This window comes from Rhipicephalus microplus, chromosome X, assembly GCF_043290135.1.
Source record: "Rhipicephalus microplus isolate Deutch F79 chromosome X, USDA_Rmic, whole genome shotgun sequence".
NCBI lineage: Eukaryota > Metazoa > Arthropoda > Arachnida > Ixodida > Ixodidae > Rhipicephalus > Rhipicephalus microplus.
The window spans coordinates 310,765,371-310,784,524 of NC_134710.1; the positions used below are offsets into that span (position 1 = coordinate 310,765,371).

Below are 19,154 nucleotides of genomic sequence, written 5' to 3' on the forward strand. Positions count from 1 at the left end.
ACTTATTGATTGGGGCTTGATATTTGTGGGTCAGTAGTCACATCTGAGGCATGTAATTTTAAGACCTAGGTACCTTTTCATAACATTAAATGTGCTTTTTTGATAGCAGTTCGATGCTGCTGATTTGCCACTTGCATATCGTAATAACTAACTGCTGTGTGTCAAAACTGGCCACAGGCAGCAGTCATGCTTCTTGACTTATAATAAAAAGTTTTGAGCCTTTTCTTGTGTCTCATATTTTTGGGGGGCTTCGGCTGGAAAGCATATGTCCACTGCTATGCTTGAAGGCTAGTCTCATGCACTTTACTTTTATGTTGCTTGCTTTTGTTTCACAATAAGCCAAGATAGCATTACGATTTGCTTTAATTCTTATTTTTGCATGCTTTCATTGTTTTAAGTTCTATTCTCGCAATACTGTAGCTTGATTAGCCTGGCTATCAGTGACAGGAATTGTGCTAACTGGGTTAATGAATAAACTAGTGCAATAAACAGGAACTAGCAAAAAAAGCACTGTGTGTTCTTCACTAGTCCTTGTTTGTTGTGCTGCTCTCACATTTATTATTGTGTCCTACTAACATGCCCAAGTTTCCACTCCTCCTGAATGACTTGTTCCGTAGTATTAGCCCTGGTCACTGAAATTGGAGTGGCTGGCTAAGCATTAAAGAAATGAGCTATCAGTGGTTGCAATGTCTGGCATATCTCTTATCTTAAAAGACGTGTGATCATTGGGGCCATTTTGTTTGGCACTTTTAATGGTTATGCTCATGCAGTGAAACCATGCTTTTCACTGCAGGTGCATTAATTCTAGTTGTGTTCTTCTCCTTGCTCTTATAAAATTTTAAGAATTGCAAAAATCCGTGCTAAGCATTAGCATGCATATACTCTGTGCACAAACACTTTAGTGCACGTAATGCTGTGGTTTTCTCAGATTCTCTTTCGTTAAGTCACTGCTTTTAGTGCTCCATAAGGTAGTGATTAAGCTGTCAAGGAATATGATAACTGTTAGATTAGTGTTTGCCCAGTATTAGTGTTAGGTGTCGTAACCACATCGCACGAAATTAGAAAAAAACCTAGCGCCAATGGCACAGTTAGGCTCGAACCCGTTCCCGCTAGGTGCCAGCCCAGTATTCTACCACTGAACTATGCCAGTGCTTGGGACTAGTTGGTAAACTTGCCTTAGGCATGCTCGATGTCGGGAAAGCAATCACGTTAGTACGACTTGCAAAGTGTTTCAAAACAGCGAAAGAACAACCAGTCATCGCACAATGCGAATAGGGTAACGAGTGGGCCGTCCAATGCTCCAACCCATTACAAAGCTTGTTTTTGTTCAGCTGTTAACTGTGGCACATACCCACTTCAGGCATAATTTCTCATCGGCATCAGCCACTGCATGAACAATTGGCACAAATTTCTTCATAATAGTTTAACGATACCACGCTTCTCAGAAGAATGATGAAAAATAGCTTAGGGAATGCCGGCCTACTACCCTAAAGTTTCTATTATTAATGCCGTAGTGGGCATCAAGCAAGTGTGCTTGCTGCAGTTACTCAATGAGTGTTTAGAAAAAGGCTCTGAAAGGCCGCTCTTCTAGCTTTGGCTGTGACTGTGCTGCGCCTTCCCCGCAGGCCTAGCATTTTTTTGATGCCAAAGTAGCCAAACTTGCTCGCAAAGTGCTTCAAATAAACGTGTCGTTAGAAAAGTTTAGTTTGTTCGCACACACCTTGCTTTAGCGTAGTGGGTTTCTGCAGCCGTAAATATGAGAACCAGTTAAGGTTGGGCCACCTGGCGGCATAAAGAAGTACCAGACACACACATAGTTGCTGTTTCAGAAATCTGATGTTTTCTACTTTTTTCCTGGCGTAAATTTTCAGCAGTGACATGAATATGATTGTATTTCCCTTTAATACATTTTTTTTCCACAGTCACTTTTTCCACAGTCACTTCAAAAACAAAGAAGCTAGCCTATAATTGCGGTTGTATGAATCGTCACAAGATGTCAATACTATCATCTGGTAACTCGATACTCTGGAAACATCTCATGCGTATACCAGAATACTGTACCCGCTAATATTCTATATTAGAGAATTTTAGTGATTGTTGAAGATATCCAGATGGTTGCTTGCATTTGTGAAAAAGCAGACGATGCAGCACTCTGAGCATCCTAGATTTGTGGACCCATGTTTTCAAGCTTCCTACACAGTGACGCCAGTGTCAAAGTATGCACCCTGAAACTAGAACTGAAAGTTGTTTACATAAATAAGGCGATATAAATTTATTTGACGAGAATGCAGGAACTTTAGAGTGTGTATGTGCTTCTTGGAGCAATAAGAAATGTTTGCAACAGCACAGCCGCTCGATGAAAAACACACAGTGCTGCCTGCCGCATCGAGCGAATGCGCTGTGCCACGCCTAGTGCTCCAGGCGGCCGCTGGTGTGCCGCCCTGTAGAGAAAGCGAGAGCGCCAAAATGATTGCGCCGGATCGCGGCATGAGAGTGCACTTTCTGTGCGCTTGATGGCCTTTAAAGTGGTACAATAAACTTGCTGCAGTGTTAATTATGTTCATAGGCATTCCTACTGAAGCTGCGCCGGTGATGCTTCAAGCTAAGTACAGCCAGAGTAAATTTTATCTGATGTGGTTGCTCGAGGGAGTTCTGCTTTCTCGCGCCTTTTTTTTTCTCTCTTTTGTTGCCATTGCGCTGTTCACCCTCAAATATGTTTTCTCGTGCTACAAGTTTTTTTTTTTTTCTGCAATAGGATAATCACTCATTGACAAGCGCGTTGCATTTTCCACATAATCGTGTATCTCACATCATAAAAACAAAGAAGAAAAAAGCATCGTGAGCACCAGGTAGTCATAATTGGTTTATTGCATGTCTGTGAAAAACAGGATCGCTATGTTAGAATTACAAGCGCAGCACTTTTTTGGCCAGAGGCTTTTGCGCCAGGTGTACGAGGCACTCAACTGAAATGGTTAGATTTCCTGCCTAGTTGGTAAAAAGAGCTCTGATGAAGACTTTGCAGACTTCCATGGCGTGGTGTTTCATTTCGCAAGTCAGCTCCTGGCATAGCTACTGGTGTGGCAAAAGTGCAGATAATAGCAGGTTGCAAATCTTGCCACGTCTGCTATCTTTACCACGTCAATAAATATGCATATTAGCTTGGAAATGCCGATAGTTTCTATCTTCTGGTGTCCTTGTTATTTTTGTAAAACTGTGAACGCCTTTCAGCCCCATTCAATTTCTCTTGAAACGCCTGTAGTGCCTCATTTATACGAGTGATTTTCGCTTTGAAGTGGTGCGTTGTTTTTTTTTAGCTTTGTCAGATCATCAATGTCGAGAGTAGTCTGACATGACGCATCGGCAAATGATGCAATTTCCATACACGTTTCAGCCCCTGGTTCGGAGTTGACAAGTATGGTGTCACTTACCGAGTGGTTTTGGCTTATAGCAAGCCTGTCTTGTGAAGAAACATTGCCCGAGCACTTGGCACACGGCTGCAAATTGTCTTTCATTTTAAAGCGCAGCCACTGCTTCCTAGTTGCGGGAGTTCTCCTCGTGCTCATGTAACTTGGATAAGCGGGGAACACGGTAGGCACAGCAGTAGGCAAAAGCACCCTCAACTTGGTGGTCTTCTTGTAGTCTTCCTCCGTAAAATGCAAAGCGTACACCAGAAACCTGTCATTTGGCTGGCTTATTGTTCCCTTCCAGCCGGGTCCCTCTCGGGAAATGTTCCGCAGCCATGCTCCCCTGCATTCGGCGTCGCTGAGAAACTCGTGGTAGCGTACTTGGGGGTCTTCTGCTGCGTTTGTCGAACACAGCAACACACAACAGTTGCGTGGCATTTCACCTGACGCATGAAATATAGCACATGCACGAACTGTTTTGAGCGACACTCAGGGCACGCAATACACGCGAGAAAAACAACGGCTGACCCTGCCTACTACCACGGCCGCTCAATGAAAAACACGCGCACCTTCCCGTTGGCACGTTGCGTGGAGCTTCCCCTACCACTAGCTACACTCTCGCCCATTGCCTGCATCGTGACGTGGCAGGCCACACCGTGTTTTTCATCGGGTGGCCGTGGCAGCAGAGAATGTGCAAGCCATGAATTAGATGGCACCACCCCTTTAATGACTGTGAACTTGGGCTGGTGAGCTGAGGCCATAAATCAGTGAAAGCTCATTAAATTGACCCCTATCAATTCAGGAAATCAGAAAAACTCAAGACGTGTTCTGTGGTCCCTACAGGCATAGGCATTGTTTTAATGACAACAAAATCATTAATTTGCTTATATTTGGCCTCACACCGGTTATTTTGAATGATATTTTAAGTGTGCTACTTAAAGGAGTAAAAATGGGGTTCGCGAACTACTGAAACAGACATGGGTCGTTAGAAAAGTGTGGTCCCCACCCACAGTCTTGTCGCAATTGCATTGTTGGCAACAAAGACGCCAGTGAACTTGAACTGCATGAGTGCTATCTATGATTGCAGCGCTATCGAGTGCAGTTAAATCTGTGACAACAGTCATTTCATTTTCGTTACGTTCTTTCCGAACTGCGTAGTCTCCATTCATGATGTGCATTAGCAAGGCAGGTTTATTTAGCAGCAGATGCGGTGATCAGCAGTTTTCTTTCGACTCAGGACATGGGCCTTGCACATGCCTTCAAAACTACATGGATGCTACAATTTCGTTCTTAGCGGATCCAGTGCTAAGTAGCTTCAAACTTGGGGCAATATGCGTGCAAGGTCACAAAATTTAAACATGGTGGAAGCTATTGAAAATGAAAAGCTTCAGCCCCAGCCCACATGCTAGCATAAAACTCTTTTGCTACATTGTGATGAATGAATGATCAGTTGCCGGCTATATTTATGGCAAAATATTTGATTGGTTTGTGGGCCTGGTGGTGTTGGCAGTGACGGTACGTAATAAGGGATGGGTTCAGAGCACATTTTGGGGGTTTTCTACAAACCCAGCTACAGGTTTTCTACAATGCAGCTGCAGCATCATAGCTGTTTTATGCTTAGTAATGGCAAATTCTGTTTTGTTATTTGCTTTCCATTATGGCAAACGTAAGTTGGTGCTAGTATACTGAACCAAACACAGGGGTGGGGGGGGGGTGACAGGGTGGCTTTCAATGAGCGGTGCAATTTTAGTTAATTTTCAGCAGTGTCTGCAGGCTAAGTAAGCTGAATAGTAATTATAGAGAGAGAAAAAAGTAGTGTGTGTGTGAGTCTAAAAGCAATTTTGCTTAGCCAGTGTTTATATATAACGCCAGCAACAAAAGTTCATGGAGTATGCGATCTAAAAAAATTTGAATATTTTTGCAGCAATACTCTAATGAAATTGCAACTGAAACAATGTAGTTATGAGGTGTGTACTGCTGCCTGGCTCCTCTCGTGTTTTTCTGGGTTTACTGTATCGCATATAGACACGCCCTACCCAAGCGAGTACATATTAGCACGCTGCACCCATGCGAGTTAACATGGGTGCAGGTCTGATATATGTGAGATGCAGTCCGAAAATCATTCAGCTCCAGAGAAATTGGATTTTTTCCCCCATCACTGAAGAGAGAAGAATAAATGTTTTTGTTATTGGTCCAGTGACTTGCATGTCCCAATCTATGGCCAGCCCAAGCCATGTTTTTATGTAGATTTTCTTATGGTGGTCTTGCAGCGGGTGTGGCACGCGAAGTGGACAGTTCAGGCCATCTCTTCCTTGGAGCTCTAGGCACTATTGATGTGGCATCGAAGGATGACAACATCTGTGATGATGATGCAGACGAAGTGGCTTCTACCGTCAGTGAACTGTCCGGCCTTTCTGACCTCTCAGATCTAGCTGGAGCTGAGTGGAAGCCAACTAGTGGAGGTAGGCTGGCCTCTCAATCTCAAGTGAAATCTTGTACTTGTTCTATAAACAAAACAGATGTGGCTGACATAAGTAGACGAGGTTCGTGCTTATGTTACCTGTTCTTTAACTCAGCATAGTTACCTCTTTAGGGGTTTAAAAAAGCCAAACAAACAAAAAAAGATGCTATATGAGACTATGGGACAGTTTGTCTTCGTATTTTTTTAGCACCTAAAGCAGTTTTAATGTGAAAGGATGCAAGCATGGCCAACAAGAAGTGTCTTCAGCCTGCCATGAGCCTCGACCAATGTTGTGTGGCCAAAAGATTTGTTGGTTTTTAAGATGGATGCAAGATGTCCCCATGATCAGTATACATTGCAAAGTGGATTTGTTGCAACTCTATACTCATGCTCTCGCAATAATTGTTAATAATAGTGGTGGGTTTCGAAGCATCAGTGGATAAGTGCTAAGTTAGGCTAAGAAACGACAGAAATCATCAAAAACATTAGTAACTTGCTTTTAGTCTGTTAAAAACTTAAGTATTCTAAATGTTGAATTTTGTTGTAACATGTACACGAGGCAATTCAGAGACAATGCAGAGGCCATGGAATCACTGCAGTTAGAATACAAAATTGGGAAGGCATCTTACTACAGTTAACATGTATTCACTTCAAACAGTGCCACAGTTTCAGTAAAACTATTATTGAAGCCATCGTCTTGAAGTTGCAGTCCCTGAAATGTTTAATGAAACACAATCTTAGATTTCTTTCCCAAGATCTTCATAGTTAAAGGTAGGAGGTACACTTCTTTGAATTTATCAAGAAAACATTGATCTGTAGACAAGGCTGGAAACAAATATTATTGCGCTGCATGCAGCAAAGAGTTTACAATGTCTTATCAAAAACAGCGAAAATTTCCTTGCTTTCTCCTTTGTAATGTCGCGGCTAGTTATGGAGCAAATGTCTCCTACAAAAGATTAACTTCTTGGTCATGAGTACACTCATTACGGCTAATTTCTTGTTGAATGAATGAAAAGTTTACATGTCTACAATGTTAAAAAAAATTTTTTTATTCAGTGTCAATTGACAGTCGTTCATTAAAAAGAGTTCCAGCACAAAAATTTTATACTTTATTTTTGTGCCATAGTATGCTAATGACCCACTTATCATGGTTTGAGACCTCACTTGCTTGAGCACATGACATTTAAATATGTTATAATAATGTCATGTTGTTTTGGTTCAGAGTGCACTGAGACAGACAGTAGCCAACTAGGTTTGTTAGTAAGTTTTGATTATGTGCCTATTACGGTGAAGAAGACATACGGAAGATGGACAGAGGTTAACAGGATATGGAAATTTGTTGTAATAACCTTTGTCTGTCTGTCAGTCTTCTTTGCTATAATTATTTCAATTGGTGCATATTCAAAACTTCGGCATGGGCCTGCTTGCCCTAGTCGTTGCCTTACTGACATTGGTTGGTTGGTAAACATAGCTGGACATATGAGCGCACAAAACAGCGACACGCTTGCCATGTGCACAATCGGCGCACAAACATTGCTTTGATAAATGCAAGAGAGAGTGCTAACAAAGAGCATGGCAACCAGCAGAAGCTCGCGATGTAATTAGTGGTTCAATGTTTACACTCTTACCAAGTTGACGTTCATGTCATAAGGTACTCCATTCTGTGTGCAGTTTCAAAGCACACTTTTTAAAACAATGACATGCTTGCCGTGTGCACAATAAGTACATAATATAGTCAAGCGTTTGACGAAAGTTTGTCTGGTCAAACATTGAATGAGATGAAACACTGCCACAGATCATCAGGCTTAGTCTGTGACCGTGTTTCATTTGACTGGTTACATAAACATTGCTTTGCTAAATGCAAGAGAGAGTGCTAATGTGGAGCATGGCAACCAACACAGTCTCATGATGTAGTTAGTGGTTGGTTGTTAACCCTCGTACCTAGTTGCCATCAATGTCACAACGTACTCTATTCTGTGTGAACTTGCTAGGCACTCCCTTAAAACTAATTTTAACTATGTTCTAAGATGTACAAGCATGTACACAGACAAACAAACAAATAGCTAAGTATGGTGGAACTGCTGGCAGCTTGAATCCAAATTTTTACTTTGTGCATACTTCGGGACTTTCAACTCCTTAACAATGCTGCCCCCAATGGTGTATTTTCTGCAACATGGTCTCTTCAATACTGTCGCATATAAATGACAGATGTACAGTGTTTGGGGATTGAAACGGAACAATTTAGGGCTATTCAATGTACATACTTTCGTTTCCATTGTCTTCAGTTTTGGGTCATATTAGCGTAATTTCGACTTAAACGCGTAGATCACTGCCAATACTTCCTTTAACTTTTTCGTTACCTTGCGAAAATGGTTACATTTCATATGTCTCAGGAAAAATAGTTTTTGGAAGTTTGAAAATTACTCCAGCATGCATTGCAGCATACCAAATTTTGTGCAATGAAATGCTCTTTCCAAGAAATATATGTTGTAGACCAACAAAATTCTTTTGGAAGGAATAAAAATGTGAAAAGTGTGTAATTTTTTATTGCCAGCTGAGAGTAGTGCAATAAAAACACTACATGCAAAAATATTCAAAACAAACAAAAATAAGTATATACATTTTGAAGGTAAATGACCCTGGAATAGTATAAAAAATAATAAATGTTGTACAGAATGCTTCTATTCTCATAGACAAGAAAAATCGGAGCTGTGGTGCTGCTTCATTGCTCGTGTGATGCGGTAAAGCATTGCTTGGTTTTTCATGAGACACAAGTGAACTCATACACTTTCCTTAGTGAATTTGTAATTTTTTGTTTTTTTTTGTGCGATAACAGCTCGCATTTGTTGCAGTATAGATGGATGCTTGTGGTGTTAATGATCCCTTGATAAATCAGATGTCCGGTGAACTTCGCTACTTCATGTGTCATCACCTCTTTCTTTGTAATTTTTTGTATGTTTTTTTTTTTTTTTTGTGCGATAACAGCTCGCATGTGTTACAGTATAGATGGGTGCTTGTGGTGTTAATGATCCCTTGATAAATCGGATGTCCGGTGAACTTCGCTACTTCATGTGTCATCACCTCTTTCCATGAGCCACCTCACTCGGCATAGGCTGGCGTTTCAATAGGGAGTTTTAGTGCTGGGTACGCATTCTCTTGGGGCCTTGCGGGCTTGGGAACGCGCGGCGTTGCGTGCCCAACCCATACCCAACCGGAATGCTTTTTAGTTGGTGCCACGATGGCACGCACGTAAACGCAAGCCGCACAAAGTTCACACGTGCTCGCAGAGCCATAGCGTCTTGTCGCATAAGTATTATTTAAGTCTTTTTATGATTTAAAATGTTAAATTAAACATACATAGATATCAGGACACTTTTTTTATTGTGTACAGTAATCTGGTATACGCAAAAAAGTGAAATACAAAGTTATTGTAACGTCAGTGTCGACATCTTGTGACACTTCGTACAACCGCAGTCATGAACATGTTAGCTTAGGCGTAATATTTTTGAGGTGAAAATGAATAAAAAAGTTACTCATTTGTAGTATTGTCGCTGCGCAGTTTTTGCCCCAGATGTACAATGCACAATGTTTCTGCAATAACAAAGTTGTGGTTGTCTGTTTCACTATGGCCGCGCTAGATGGCGCCACCTATTCAGCTGGTCGGGGGCTGGCATGTGCTTTTTAGTTTCTATGTTTCAGACCATTCTAGCTTCGGAAATCTGGCTGAAATCGTGCAATCGCTATAAGTGCTCGCACTTTGGCTTATTTTAACTCGACGGCTAGAGTATCCGCAGTGCGGATACCGTGAGTTCTTGCGAAGGTGGACCGCGCGGACGCATGGCCCCATCGCCTCAGCGACCTTGCGACGCATCTGTTTGGGGTTTCGCGCATGCGCAATATCGCCGCCCCAACGTCCTGCGTACGCAAGCCGCTTGGGCACCCAGCACTAAAACTCGCTAATATGTGCATCCAAACATATTTCTTTGCGTATTTGCCCATCCCATAATAAAAACTAACATTACCATGCACAGTTCTAAATCCTTTCTCGCAGTTTCGTAGTGAGCCAAAATGTGCTCCATTGGCTTTCTTGTCGTGAGAAGCTCTTAGCCGGCACCAGCGCATTGCGCGTCAGCGACGTGTTGACATTGCTCGTAACCAGAGTAGCTATAGGACTATGCTCAAAGGTCAGCAGCTACGCACTTGCAGCGAGTAGACAACGTGAGGCCATAAACAAAACAAGCCGCTGCAGATGTCTCAGGCTGACACAAATTATTATCGCCCTAAATATTCAAGCTGAGGTGCTGTCATCCTCGAACTCTGTAAGCTTGTCCTCACTGAATTCAGGTGTGGTTGCAAAACATTTTCGAGCTGCACGTCTTTTGCGGCACAGGTGCGCACTCATGTGCACGTTACGACACTGCCATAGGAGCGACTAGTGACACGAGATTCGGCCTTGTGTCTGATATAACAATACGAGCTAAACCAAAGCTGCTGGGAACTGGTTGAAAAAGCCTACTCCACACTTTATACATGCGGTGGGCCTTCGGAAACATATTTTTGTAGAATAAATTTTTTCCAAATCCTAGCATTTAGCTCTTTAATGAAGGGCTAGCATAAATTTCTGGCAATTATTACTGCTCAACACTGTCAGATTGTGAAGCTCATACCTTAATTTGATATTTGATTTCCAGAAGCTCCTTTGATAACAAAACTTTGATCGTACAGCAGTATAAGCGCGAAAGGCGCGCACTTCTGCACTTCTGTCAAGTTGGCTGGCCAAGTGCATTTTGGCAACAATACATGCACATTGGTACGCACAAAAGTCCATCAAAAATCGCTTTGTTGCCAAAACAGACTAATTCAAATTGATTCTGAAAGCTGAGTGGCTGGACTAACTACTAAAAAGTATTGGGTGGACGAGAAAGCAATTCCAGATGCCTAAATCGACGATCTAAAGCATCTATCACCGGTGATCTATATGAACTAGCATGGTAACGAAAGAGGTAAAGACCAGATTCATTGCGACATGATGTAGTTATCTCGAGAAATTGCGCATAGTACTCATTTTGCAAAAAAAAAAAAAAAAGAACGAAAAAATGTGATGTCGCGTTTCAATTCGTGAGTACTCTAAACTTTCCAGCGCACGCGAGCTCTTTTCTATGCACCTGCCTCAGTTGACGTTGTCATAGGCAGGTGACTGAAAGTGCTTTGAAATGTGCAGTTTGGGCATTTAGCTATTATCCTTTGGTCAATCTGTTACAGGAAAAGGCTGGTCTGCACTAGGTGCTCTTGTAGCACGGCCTGACTTGAGAGCATTTGCTTATGATCCAGCACAAGAGTTATGCATCTCGCTAGATTTCACGGGCACCATGAAGTGTCGCCATGAGCCAATACTGCACACGCCTGAACTGTAAATTGGGGTCAATATGTTTAAAAAAAAGTAAATGTGGAAGGCCATGGTAAGAGGTACTGTATCTTTTGCATGGAGCTTTACGTTATTGCCCCCTCCCCTGTAAGTGCTCGCGTGGTATGATAGCCATGTGTAACTGCACTATTTGACAGATTTGAGAAACATTCACAGCAGATAGACTAGTATTCGTGAGGCAGTACAAAGACGTTGCAGGGTCATCCTGAGTGATCGTATTTATTAAGACCCTGTTTCCAAATTTTTTGGGGGCTTGTACATATATAGATGCTGACACCCAAGTTTGATGGTGAGAAGTTTTTTGGATGTGTTGGTATCATCTATGAATGTTGTGGTAAGCACAGATTGTTGATGGAAAATGATGGTTTTATTTTGTTTGATTTACATTTTCATGCTTCTTGAGCACTCGGTCTTCTGATTTGGGATGCATGCATGTGCTGCGACTATATGAGAACAGAATTTTGCGGAGTTGCTTGGCTTATGTTTGTGTACATTAAAATAAAGCAATCTATTCATGCTTATGGCTGTACAGAAAACTCTCGTGGTATGGATGCAGGACCTATGGGCTGGGTACAGCGTCAGATGAGTGTGGGCGCGGACCCACGAGCTCTTTTGGAACGCCTGCTGCCAGATGGAGCAGTGATTCCCCCCAGTCTTGATCGGCTGACCCTGTGGAAAGTTCTGATCAGTATGCTAAGTGAGGAGGAGCCTCCTCGACGCACCAAGCTGGAACATGTGAATACCCTGGATGACGTGGTTCACCTTCTGCGCAACTGCCAGCGAGTGCTTGTGCTCACTGGAGCTGGCGTGAGTAGTCTGACAGAGGTTTTGATGTATCATCATAAGCATTGAGCTGACATGTCTTGGTGAATTATATTCTGGCCGTTGTGATTATCACAACATAATCACAATTAGTAGTCAGCAGCACGTCCTTAGCTGAAAGCTTCTCATTTTGCTTGTTATTACCATTGTACATACTGCCATAGCTCTAGCTGAATCTCACCCCCTTCTTGTTTTTGTGTGTGCAAACAGGTTTCAGTCTCCTGTGGGATCCCTGACTTCCGTTCGCGAAATGGAATTTATGCACGCTTGAACAAAGATTTCCCAGCACTTCCAGATCCACAGGCTATGTTTGACATTCACTATTTTCGTAAGGACCCAAGACCTTTCTTCAAGTTTGCCAAGGTAAGCCTCGTAGCCTGTTACGTGCGTGCGATTACTGCCCTGCAACATCAGCGAATCGACGCTTGTAAATTTGCGGGTGCAGACCACGACAACCTGCAGCCGCCATAATGCCCCAGCGTCATGATGATAACAATTTTAGCAGCGCCATCTCTAGGTCCGATAAGTTAGTTCACAATGCCACCGCTGCCCTCATTTTCGTTGCACTGCCATAAGTACAGTTTCTCTTCTCTAACTGTTAGTATATCAATGTATGTTTTAGTTGGAGAACCATCCATTCTTTTAGTGGATATAAAATATAAAGACTCATTTAATATATATAAGCTGATAAACAACCATCATAGTCTGCCATAAGAAAGTGACAGAATCTCAATAAAAAGAGTGTAAGGCAGGGAGGCAGAATCTCTCCAATGAAAACCTTTAAAAACCTTTAAAGAGGTTTTCAGGGCCCTAGATAAAAAAGAGTTTGGGGTATAAGCTAATGCTGAGTACCTTTGCTACGATTCGCTGATGACATTGCATTGATGAGTAACTGAGGGGATGAATTACAACTCATGATTACTGGACAGTAAAAGCATGAGAGTAGGACTGAAAATTAATACGTGTAAACCTAAAGTAATGTGCAACAGTCTTGACAGAAAACACCGCTTTGTGATAGGTGGCGAGACACTGGAAGTTGTAAAGTATCCTTTTGACAGGCAGTAACTGCAATGCAAAACCATGAGAGTGAAATAACTAGAAGAATAAGGATGGGGTGGAACACATTCAGCAAGCATTCTCAAATAATGAATGGTAGTCTTACACTATCCCTCAAAGGGAAGGTATGTAACATTTGCATCTTGCCAATACTTACCTATGAAGCAGAAGCCCATAGGTAAGTATTGGAAGCTTGTGAGGTCCTCAACTTAAATTGAGGACGATGTAGCAAGTGATGGAACGGAAAATGATGGGTGTAACCTTAAGAGCCAGGAAAAGTGGGTCAGGGAACAAACAGATGTCAAAGATATTATATTTGAAATCAAAAAGAAATGGACAGGGGCCGGGCACGTTAAGGGTAACTGACTATATTCCTAAGGAAAGAAACACGCGAGGGGGAGACAGAAGGTTAGGTGGGCAGATGAGATTAAAAAGTTTGCACGTATAACGTGGCTATGAAAATCACAAAACCAGGTTGATCAGCGGACAATTGGAGGGGCCTTTGCCCTGCACCAGATGCATTCAGGCTGATGATCATGACAATTGAAGAAACAAGTACTCACAGAACTCATTACAGTGAATGAAACAGCAGCGCTGACAACATAGCATAAGTTGACTAGAGACATTACTGGCTCTCACAATCTCCGATAGTACAGTAGACTCACTAAAAGGAACCTGAAAAGACCAGGAAAATATGTTCCATTTAATATCAGTTCTATTTACTAAGAGATGGACAAGGGTGGAAAATACAAGAACGAAACCAATTTTGTTGGAAGCACTTGTTTTATTTAAGTAGCACTTCCGCGTAATTTACTGAGAGTCTACTGGATTTCTTAACTAGTAGATTGACTACGTCAGGATGCCCCCAGTGCTCTTCGAAATCTAAACTGCCTTTGTTATAAACATATGAGCATATAATTAAACATTCATCTTGCACTGAGAAAACTTAGTTTTGTTTTGTTTGTTCGTTTGTTTATTAATACTGTCAACCCCAAGGGGGGGGGGGTGTTCACAGAAGTGAAAAATGCATACAATTTTACAAGATAGCGTACAATTTTATGCTGATATTTGAGCAAAACATTAAAATGAAATCAAATAGGTATGAAATAGGTTACAAAATAGACGTACAGCAAATAGAAGCATTTACAGTTGATGATGTACAAAAAATTAAAACACAGGCATGTACACTTACATTTTGCTCATTGAAAACAAAAATTAACAAAGAGAGAGACAAAATACATCGACATTGTGCCTACAAGAATAAAAAGTAATGGAAATAAGTGCTGTGACACATTTGTTTCAGAGAAAATAATTTATTCTAGAACTGCAGAAAGAGCTGTCATAGAGGAAGACATGAAAACTGGGTTTGGTAATTCGTTCCATTCTTTGATTACCCTCTCAAATAAACTATTTTAATGTGTCATTTTGGGTGGCCGGTGGCTGTATGTACAAACTGTGTCAGTGTTTAGAGCACGGATCGAGAAATTGCAAAGGAATTTATTGAGTCCGTTTTATTAACCTGATAACGAATAATGAGGGATAGAAATTGTAAACGGTCATACAGTCGAACTCCGCTACAATGAACGCCGCTTCAATGAAATTTCCGCTACAACGAAAAATTCACGATTCCCCGGCAGTAGTCCATAGAAGTCAATGCATAAATATTGTCGCCACAACGAACACTTTTTCTTCGATTGTCCCTCTTTAACGAAATTTTAGGATGTGATTCCAGGCTCAGATACTTATTGCTGTGCAGTGAACCCAATCTTTAACATTTCTATGCATTTTCATAGCCTGAAAATGCGTCAACGAAGTCTAAAACACGCATTGGCACCACCAAAAACTGCCGCTGTTCAGCAAGCATGGGCGCCGCCATTGCTCAGCTAGCCACGAGTGATGTATGATAAGATCGGCATAGAATAATGCAAAAGTCGCCGCTCCACGATACCGTGCCTCCATATCGGCGTCGTCGAATACTTTTTGGCGGCGGACAGCTTCTGGTGTTAACGTGTTAATGCAACTGTTTGGTTCGTTCACGAAAGCGGTGTTAGGCGTTGTTTCAGCGTGCTTTTTACCATGGCCTCGCTTGCATGGGGAAAATCACGTCACGTTGCTGGGAAAGAATAGGAAGCAGCAAACATTTTTTGATTTTTGAGGATAAACGTTCTTTTGTTTTGTTAGCTCAGATCAGCTATTTTTTTTTCGATTTCACTACAACAAAATTTTTTTGCGCCCCGTCAGTTTCGTTGTAGCGGAGTTTGACTGTACTTAGTTATAAGGTGGGAAGGTTTGCATGGTTGCAAAGTTCGGAAGCTGTTATTAACGATTCAGTAGCAAGAAACAGAGGCTCGTAAATTTTGTGTTGCCACTTCTTCAACAGCTCTGATTTTTTTGCTAGTAGTGTTTCTAATAACAATTTTTGATTGTTGAACATTAAAGCAATTGTACTGGATGATGTATTAGTACAGTTACATTGATAATTTGCTTCTGTCATACTTTCTTGCTATATATACTGTCATTAGATGAACCACTGTGTGTATTGAAATCCGTTATCCAGGCATTAAGGGGAGATGCTACTCGAAAAAGGTTTTTTTTTATTTCATAACCCAGCTCCTTGAAATTTTAGGTGTTAGTAAAGCTTGCAGTGCTGATTTCATAACTGCAATTATTTGTTTGATAGCTATAGTAGTTCCGGAGTTACTACAACTTTGATATCAAAATATAGTGTTTTTTGTGCACATAATAAAGCTTACTAAAAATTTTCACACAGAATTGCAAAATGGCTCATTCTGCTGCACTTGAGCAGTACAATACAGAAAAGTACCTCAAACAGAAAATTTATTTGCTACATTAAAAAAAAAAAATTAAAAGTACTAAATGCATATTTTACATCTCTCTATCAGTGTATCAAGTTGTGTAACAAAAAATCTGTGATGTATAATGCAACCTAAAGTAGATACTTGTATTCTAGAGTGGCTGATTAAGCTCTGTGCAAAATTTCATCAAGATAGGACTATTTTATGCCTAAAAAAGATTGTGCACAAGATGAGAGAATTACCTCAAAATGGAAATCGAGAAAAATGCATTTGAAAGTTGTAAATATGTTTACTCATGATTACACAGTGCGATTTGCACAAAACTTGGTGATATCATAGAAGGGACACAGCTAGAGCACCTAAAATTGTCCTGCTCCATATGTGGATCCTTCTCGCCGCTTGAGAAGGGAGTCATCAAGGCGCGCTTTCTTTGCCACGTTCCGCCGATGGGCCCTTGCCTCGGCTGTTTCACACGCAGACATTCTTTCGATTCTCCTCTGGTCGCGGGATCGGCCCAGGGTGATCAGTTGATCTGGTGGGACTACACCAAGCTCCTCTAGCACGTGTTCAAAGCTTGAATGTCCTTTATTGAACCACAACACGGCCATAGCAGCTGCAGTTTCCACTGTTGTCCGGGAGGCAAACTTAGTCTTCGGACACAACAACCAGATTTTGCTGTTCAAAGATTCTGCAGCGTTTTGGGTCTTCCCTTGGATACAACGCACCAGCAACTTTTCATCTGTGAGCCGCTTGTAAATGGGAAGCACAGCCAATCCTTGAGCCTTGGTCAAGATTGGTGTGTGGTCGGGTGGGGCCTCCCCAAGCGCTTCAGCTCGCCTATGCTTGCACCAGGAAGTCGCTCCTTCTGGACAGTATCGGTGGCTGCCTGCTGTGTTGCTCGATGATGAATGGAAATATGAGGCCCAGATGGCACGATGCATTTTCAGAATATCACCTCTGTTGTTTGTGATTGCAATACGGTAATAGTTCTGCAGCTTCTGAATTGTGCCATCTGTCAGCTTTTCCCCTCGTGGAAGTCTTGTTGGCAGTTTCCGAAGTGCAGTGCCTAGACGCTTGGCCACATGGTTTGTGCACTCCTCCTTGTCCACAACAGCTTCACCATATACCTTGGCCTCAGCAACAGCGGTATAAGCTTTGCTGTCCCCATCACTGAGGAACTTGGTGAAGCGCAATGGTGTTGTGTATGAGGATGTCCTGCCCCATATGCGCAAAGCTGCCTCAGTCTCCATGGCATGAGAGGAGCACTCTGTATTTTTTTCGCAGACAGGTGTGTGGAATGCTTGCCATATTTCTTCCTCATCACCCAAGTCCTGGTGCCGGCTACAGGCAAGGCAGTAATTCGATAGCACTTCAAAATCTAGGCACAAACCAGTGTCCACAGACACAGCAGTGCCGATGCCATTGTGGCTCTTGTGCCCTCTTTTTTGCCATGTGCCATCATACATGACAGCAACATCAGCCCCATCCACTTTCTCTTTAGTTATCATCCGCGCTTTCGCCAGGTTTTCTTGCACAGCTTTGGTAGCTGCAGCATGAACTTTTTTGCCGATTGCAATAAAAGTCTTATGATGCATAGGTATTGGCAGTCCAAGAATAGCGCAAAAACGCGACAGCTGTTCATGCCCAATGCCTATTGCACGCGCAGCCACAACTACCTTCACATTGACAGCGAAGCTGTCGCGCGAGCTGCCGCTTCGGTAGCTCCAGTCATCACCGGCATCGGTGGGCTGTCTTTCCGGCAGAACACGCCGCGAACTATGCGCGGCAGAAACCACTGACTCAGGACACTCACTGTTATCACAGTGCAGCTCGAGGAACGAAGAGAGGCCCTTACGTTTACTTGCGGTGTCGCGAACGACGAGTCCAGCGGTGTGGCATGTTGGACAAACAGCACGGCTTACCATCGATGTCAGTGCGCCGATGTCACAAAATACTCCGCTCACAGAGCCACAAACACTCTTCGTTCTTTCGCTTTCGAACTGTTCAATCTTTTTTTCTGATGCGCTGATGAACTTGATCGCGGCGTCGATTTCGTCAAAGTTCCCGCAAGCCGCCGTATCCCCGCTGCCTTGATTAGGCCTAGTGGCCCGCGGCTCGCATTCTTCTACCGCTGCTTTGCGCTTCGGTTTACGTCGACGCCCTTGGTACTTGTTCTTGCTTGCAAACTTTCGTGCTCGGAAGTCTCGCTTCTTCGAGTTATCCATGGTGAACTCGGAAAAACATAGAAACGCACGGCAAGTGCCGATCGTCGCAAGCGCTCAGCGAGCGAGGCCGATCAGATGTAGCCAATGGCGGCCTCGGTAGCGTACCATGTGACCGGTAGAGATGCGCGAAGCGGCTGCAGCTTGGCTGCAAACCGACTTGGAAACGACTGTTTTGTGAAATTCCTCACTAAAATACGAAACTAGGGGGACGCCTGTACACTAGAAGGAGCCTTGATCTACACCACCGAACAAACCCCGATGGCGGACGTCATCGTGTTGCCGAGTGGCGGATTTTCAAAAATAGCCGTCGGATGCGTGAATTCGCGACTTCGGCAGCTACCTTCACTAGCGCAGATCGACTTTTTACCACTTTCTCGTTTGAATTCAGCTATGACCTTTGGGGAAATGATAGTTGAATGATCAAAAGTGATTTTAGCAGCAATATCTCAAAAGTGGAAATTTTCGCAAAAAACGCGATTTTTCGACCCGCATCTCCCCTTAACTGAACTAGTAAAAGTTATTTTGTGAGTCAGTGAAAATAAGCATTGAGGAGATTCTGTGGCTGCATTTAATGCTTTTACAAGTAACCTTTCACTTTTGTTTTTCAAGTTGCCATTTGACTGATATTTTTACAGGAGATCTATCCAGGTCAATTCACACCATCTGCTAGCCACAGGTTCATAAAGCTACTGGAGGACAACAACAAACTCCTGAGAAACTATACACAGAACATTGACACGCTTGAACAAACCTGCGGCATTCACAATGTCATCACATGCCATGGTAAGTTGGTCAGATGAATTTGCACTCTTGCTATGCCTATCTGTTTGTCACTTTTTGGTGTGTCTGACACCACACAGTGTTGCGAGAAATCTATTGACATGAAAATTTTTAGCTTTTTTTTGTGTCCAATGAAAGGCTAAGCTACCAAGACCATAATCATGA

At 42.5% G+C, this 19,154-nt stretch overlaps 1 protein-coding gene across 5 annotated transcripts in view; it reads left to right on the top strand.

The window, feature by feature from the left end:
• Sirt1 (Sirtuin 1) overlaps positions 1-19,154 on the top strand; it is a 60,456-nt gene that overhangs the window by 11,470 nt on the left and 29,832 nt on the right. For 3 of the 5 annotated variants that reach the window (XM_037413726.2, XM_037413724.2, XM_037413723.2), the window contains exons 3-6: positions 5,675-5,866; positions 11,823-12,097; positions 12,323-12,475; positions 18,845-18,992. In XM_037413726.2, coding sequence (XP_037269623.1) covers positions 5,675-5,866; positions 11,823-12,097; positions 12,323-12,475; positions 18,845-18,992 — 768 coding nt within the window. The remainder of the gene's footprint in view (positions 1-5,674; positions 5,867-11,822; positions 12,098-12,322; positions 12,476-18,844; positions 18,993-19,154) is intronic. The other 2 variants (XM_037413727.2, XM_037413725.2) reach the window with 1 other exon arrangement.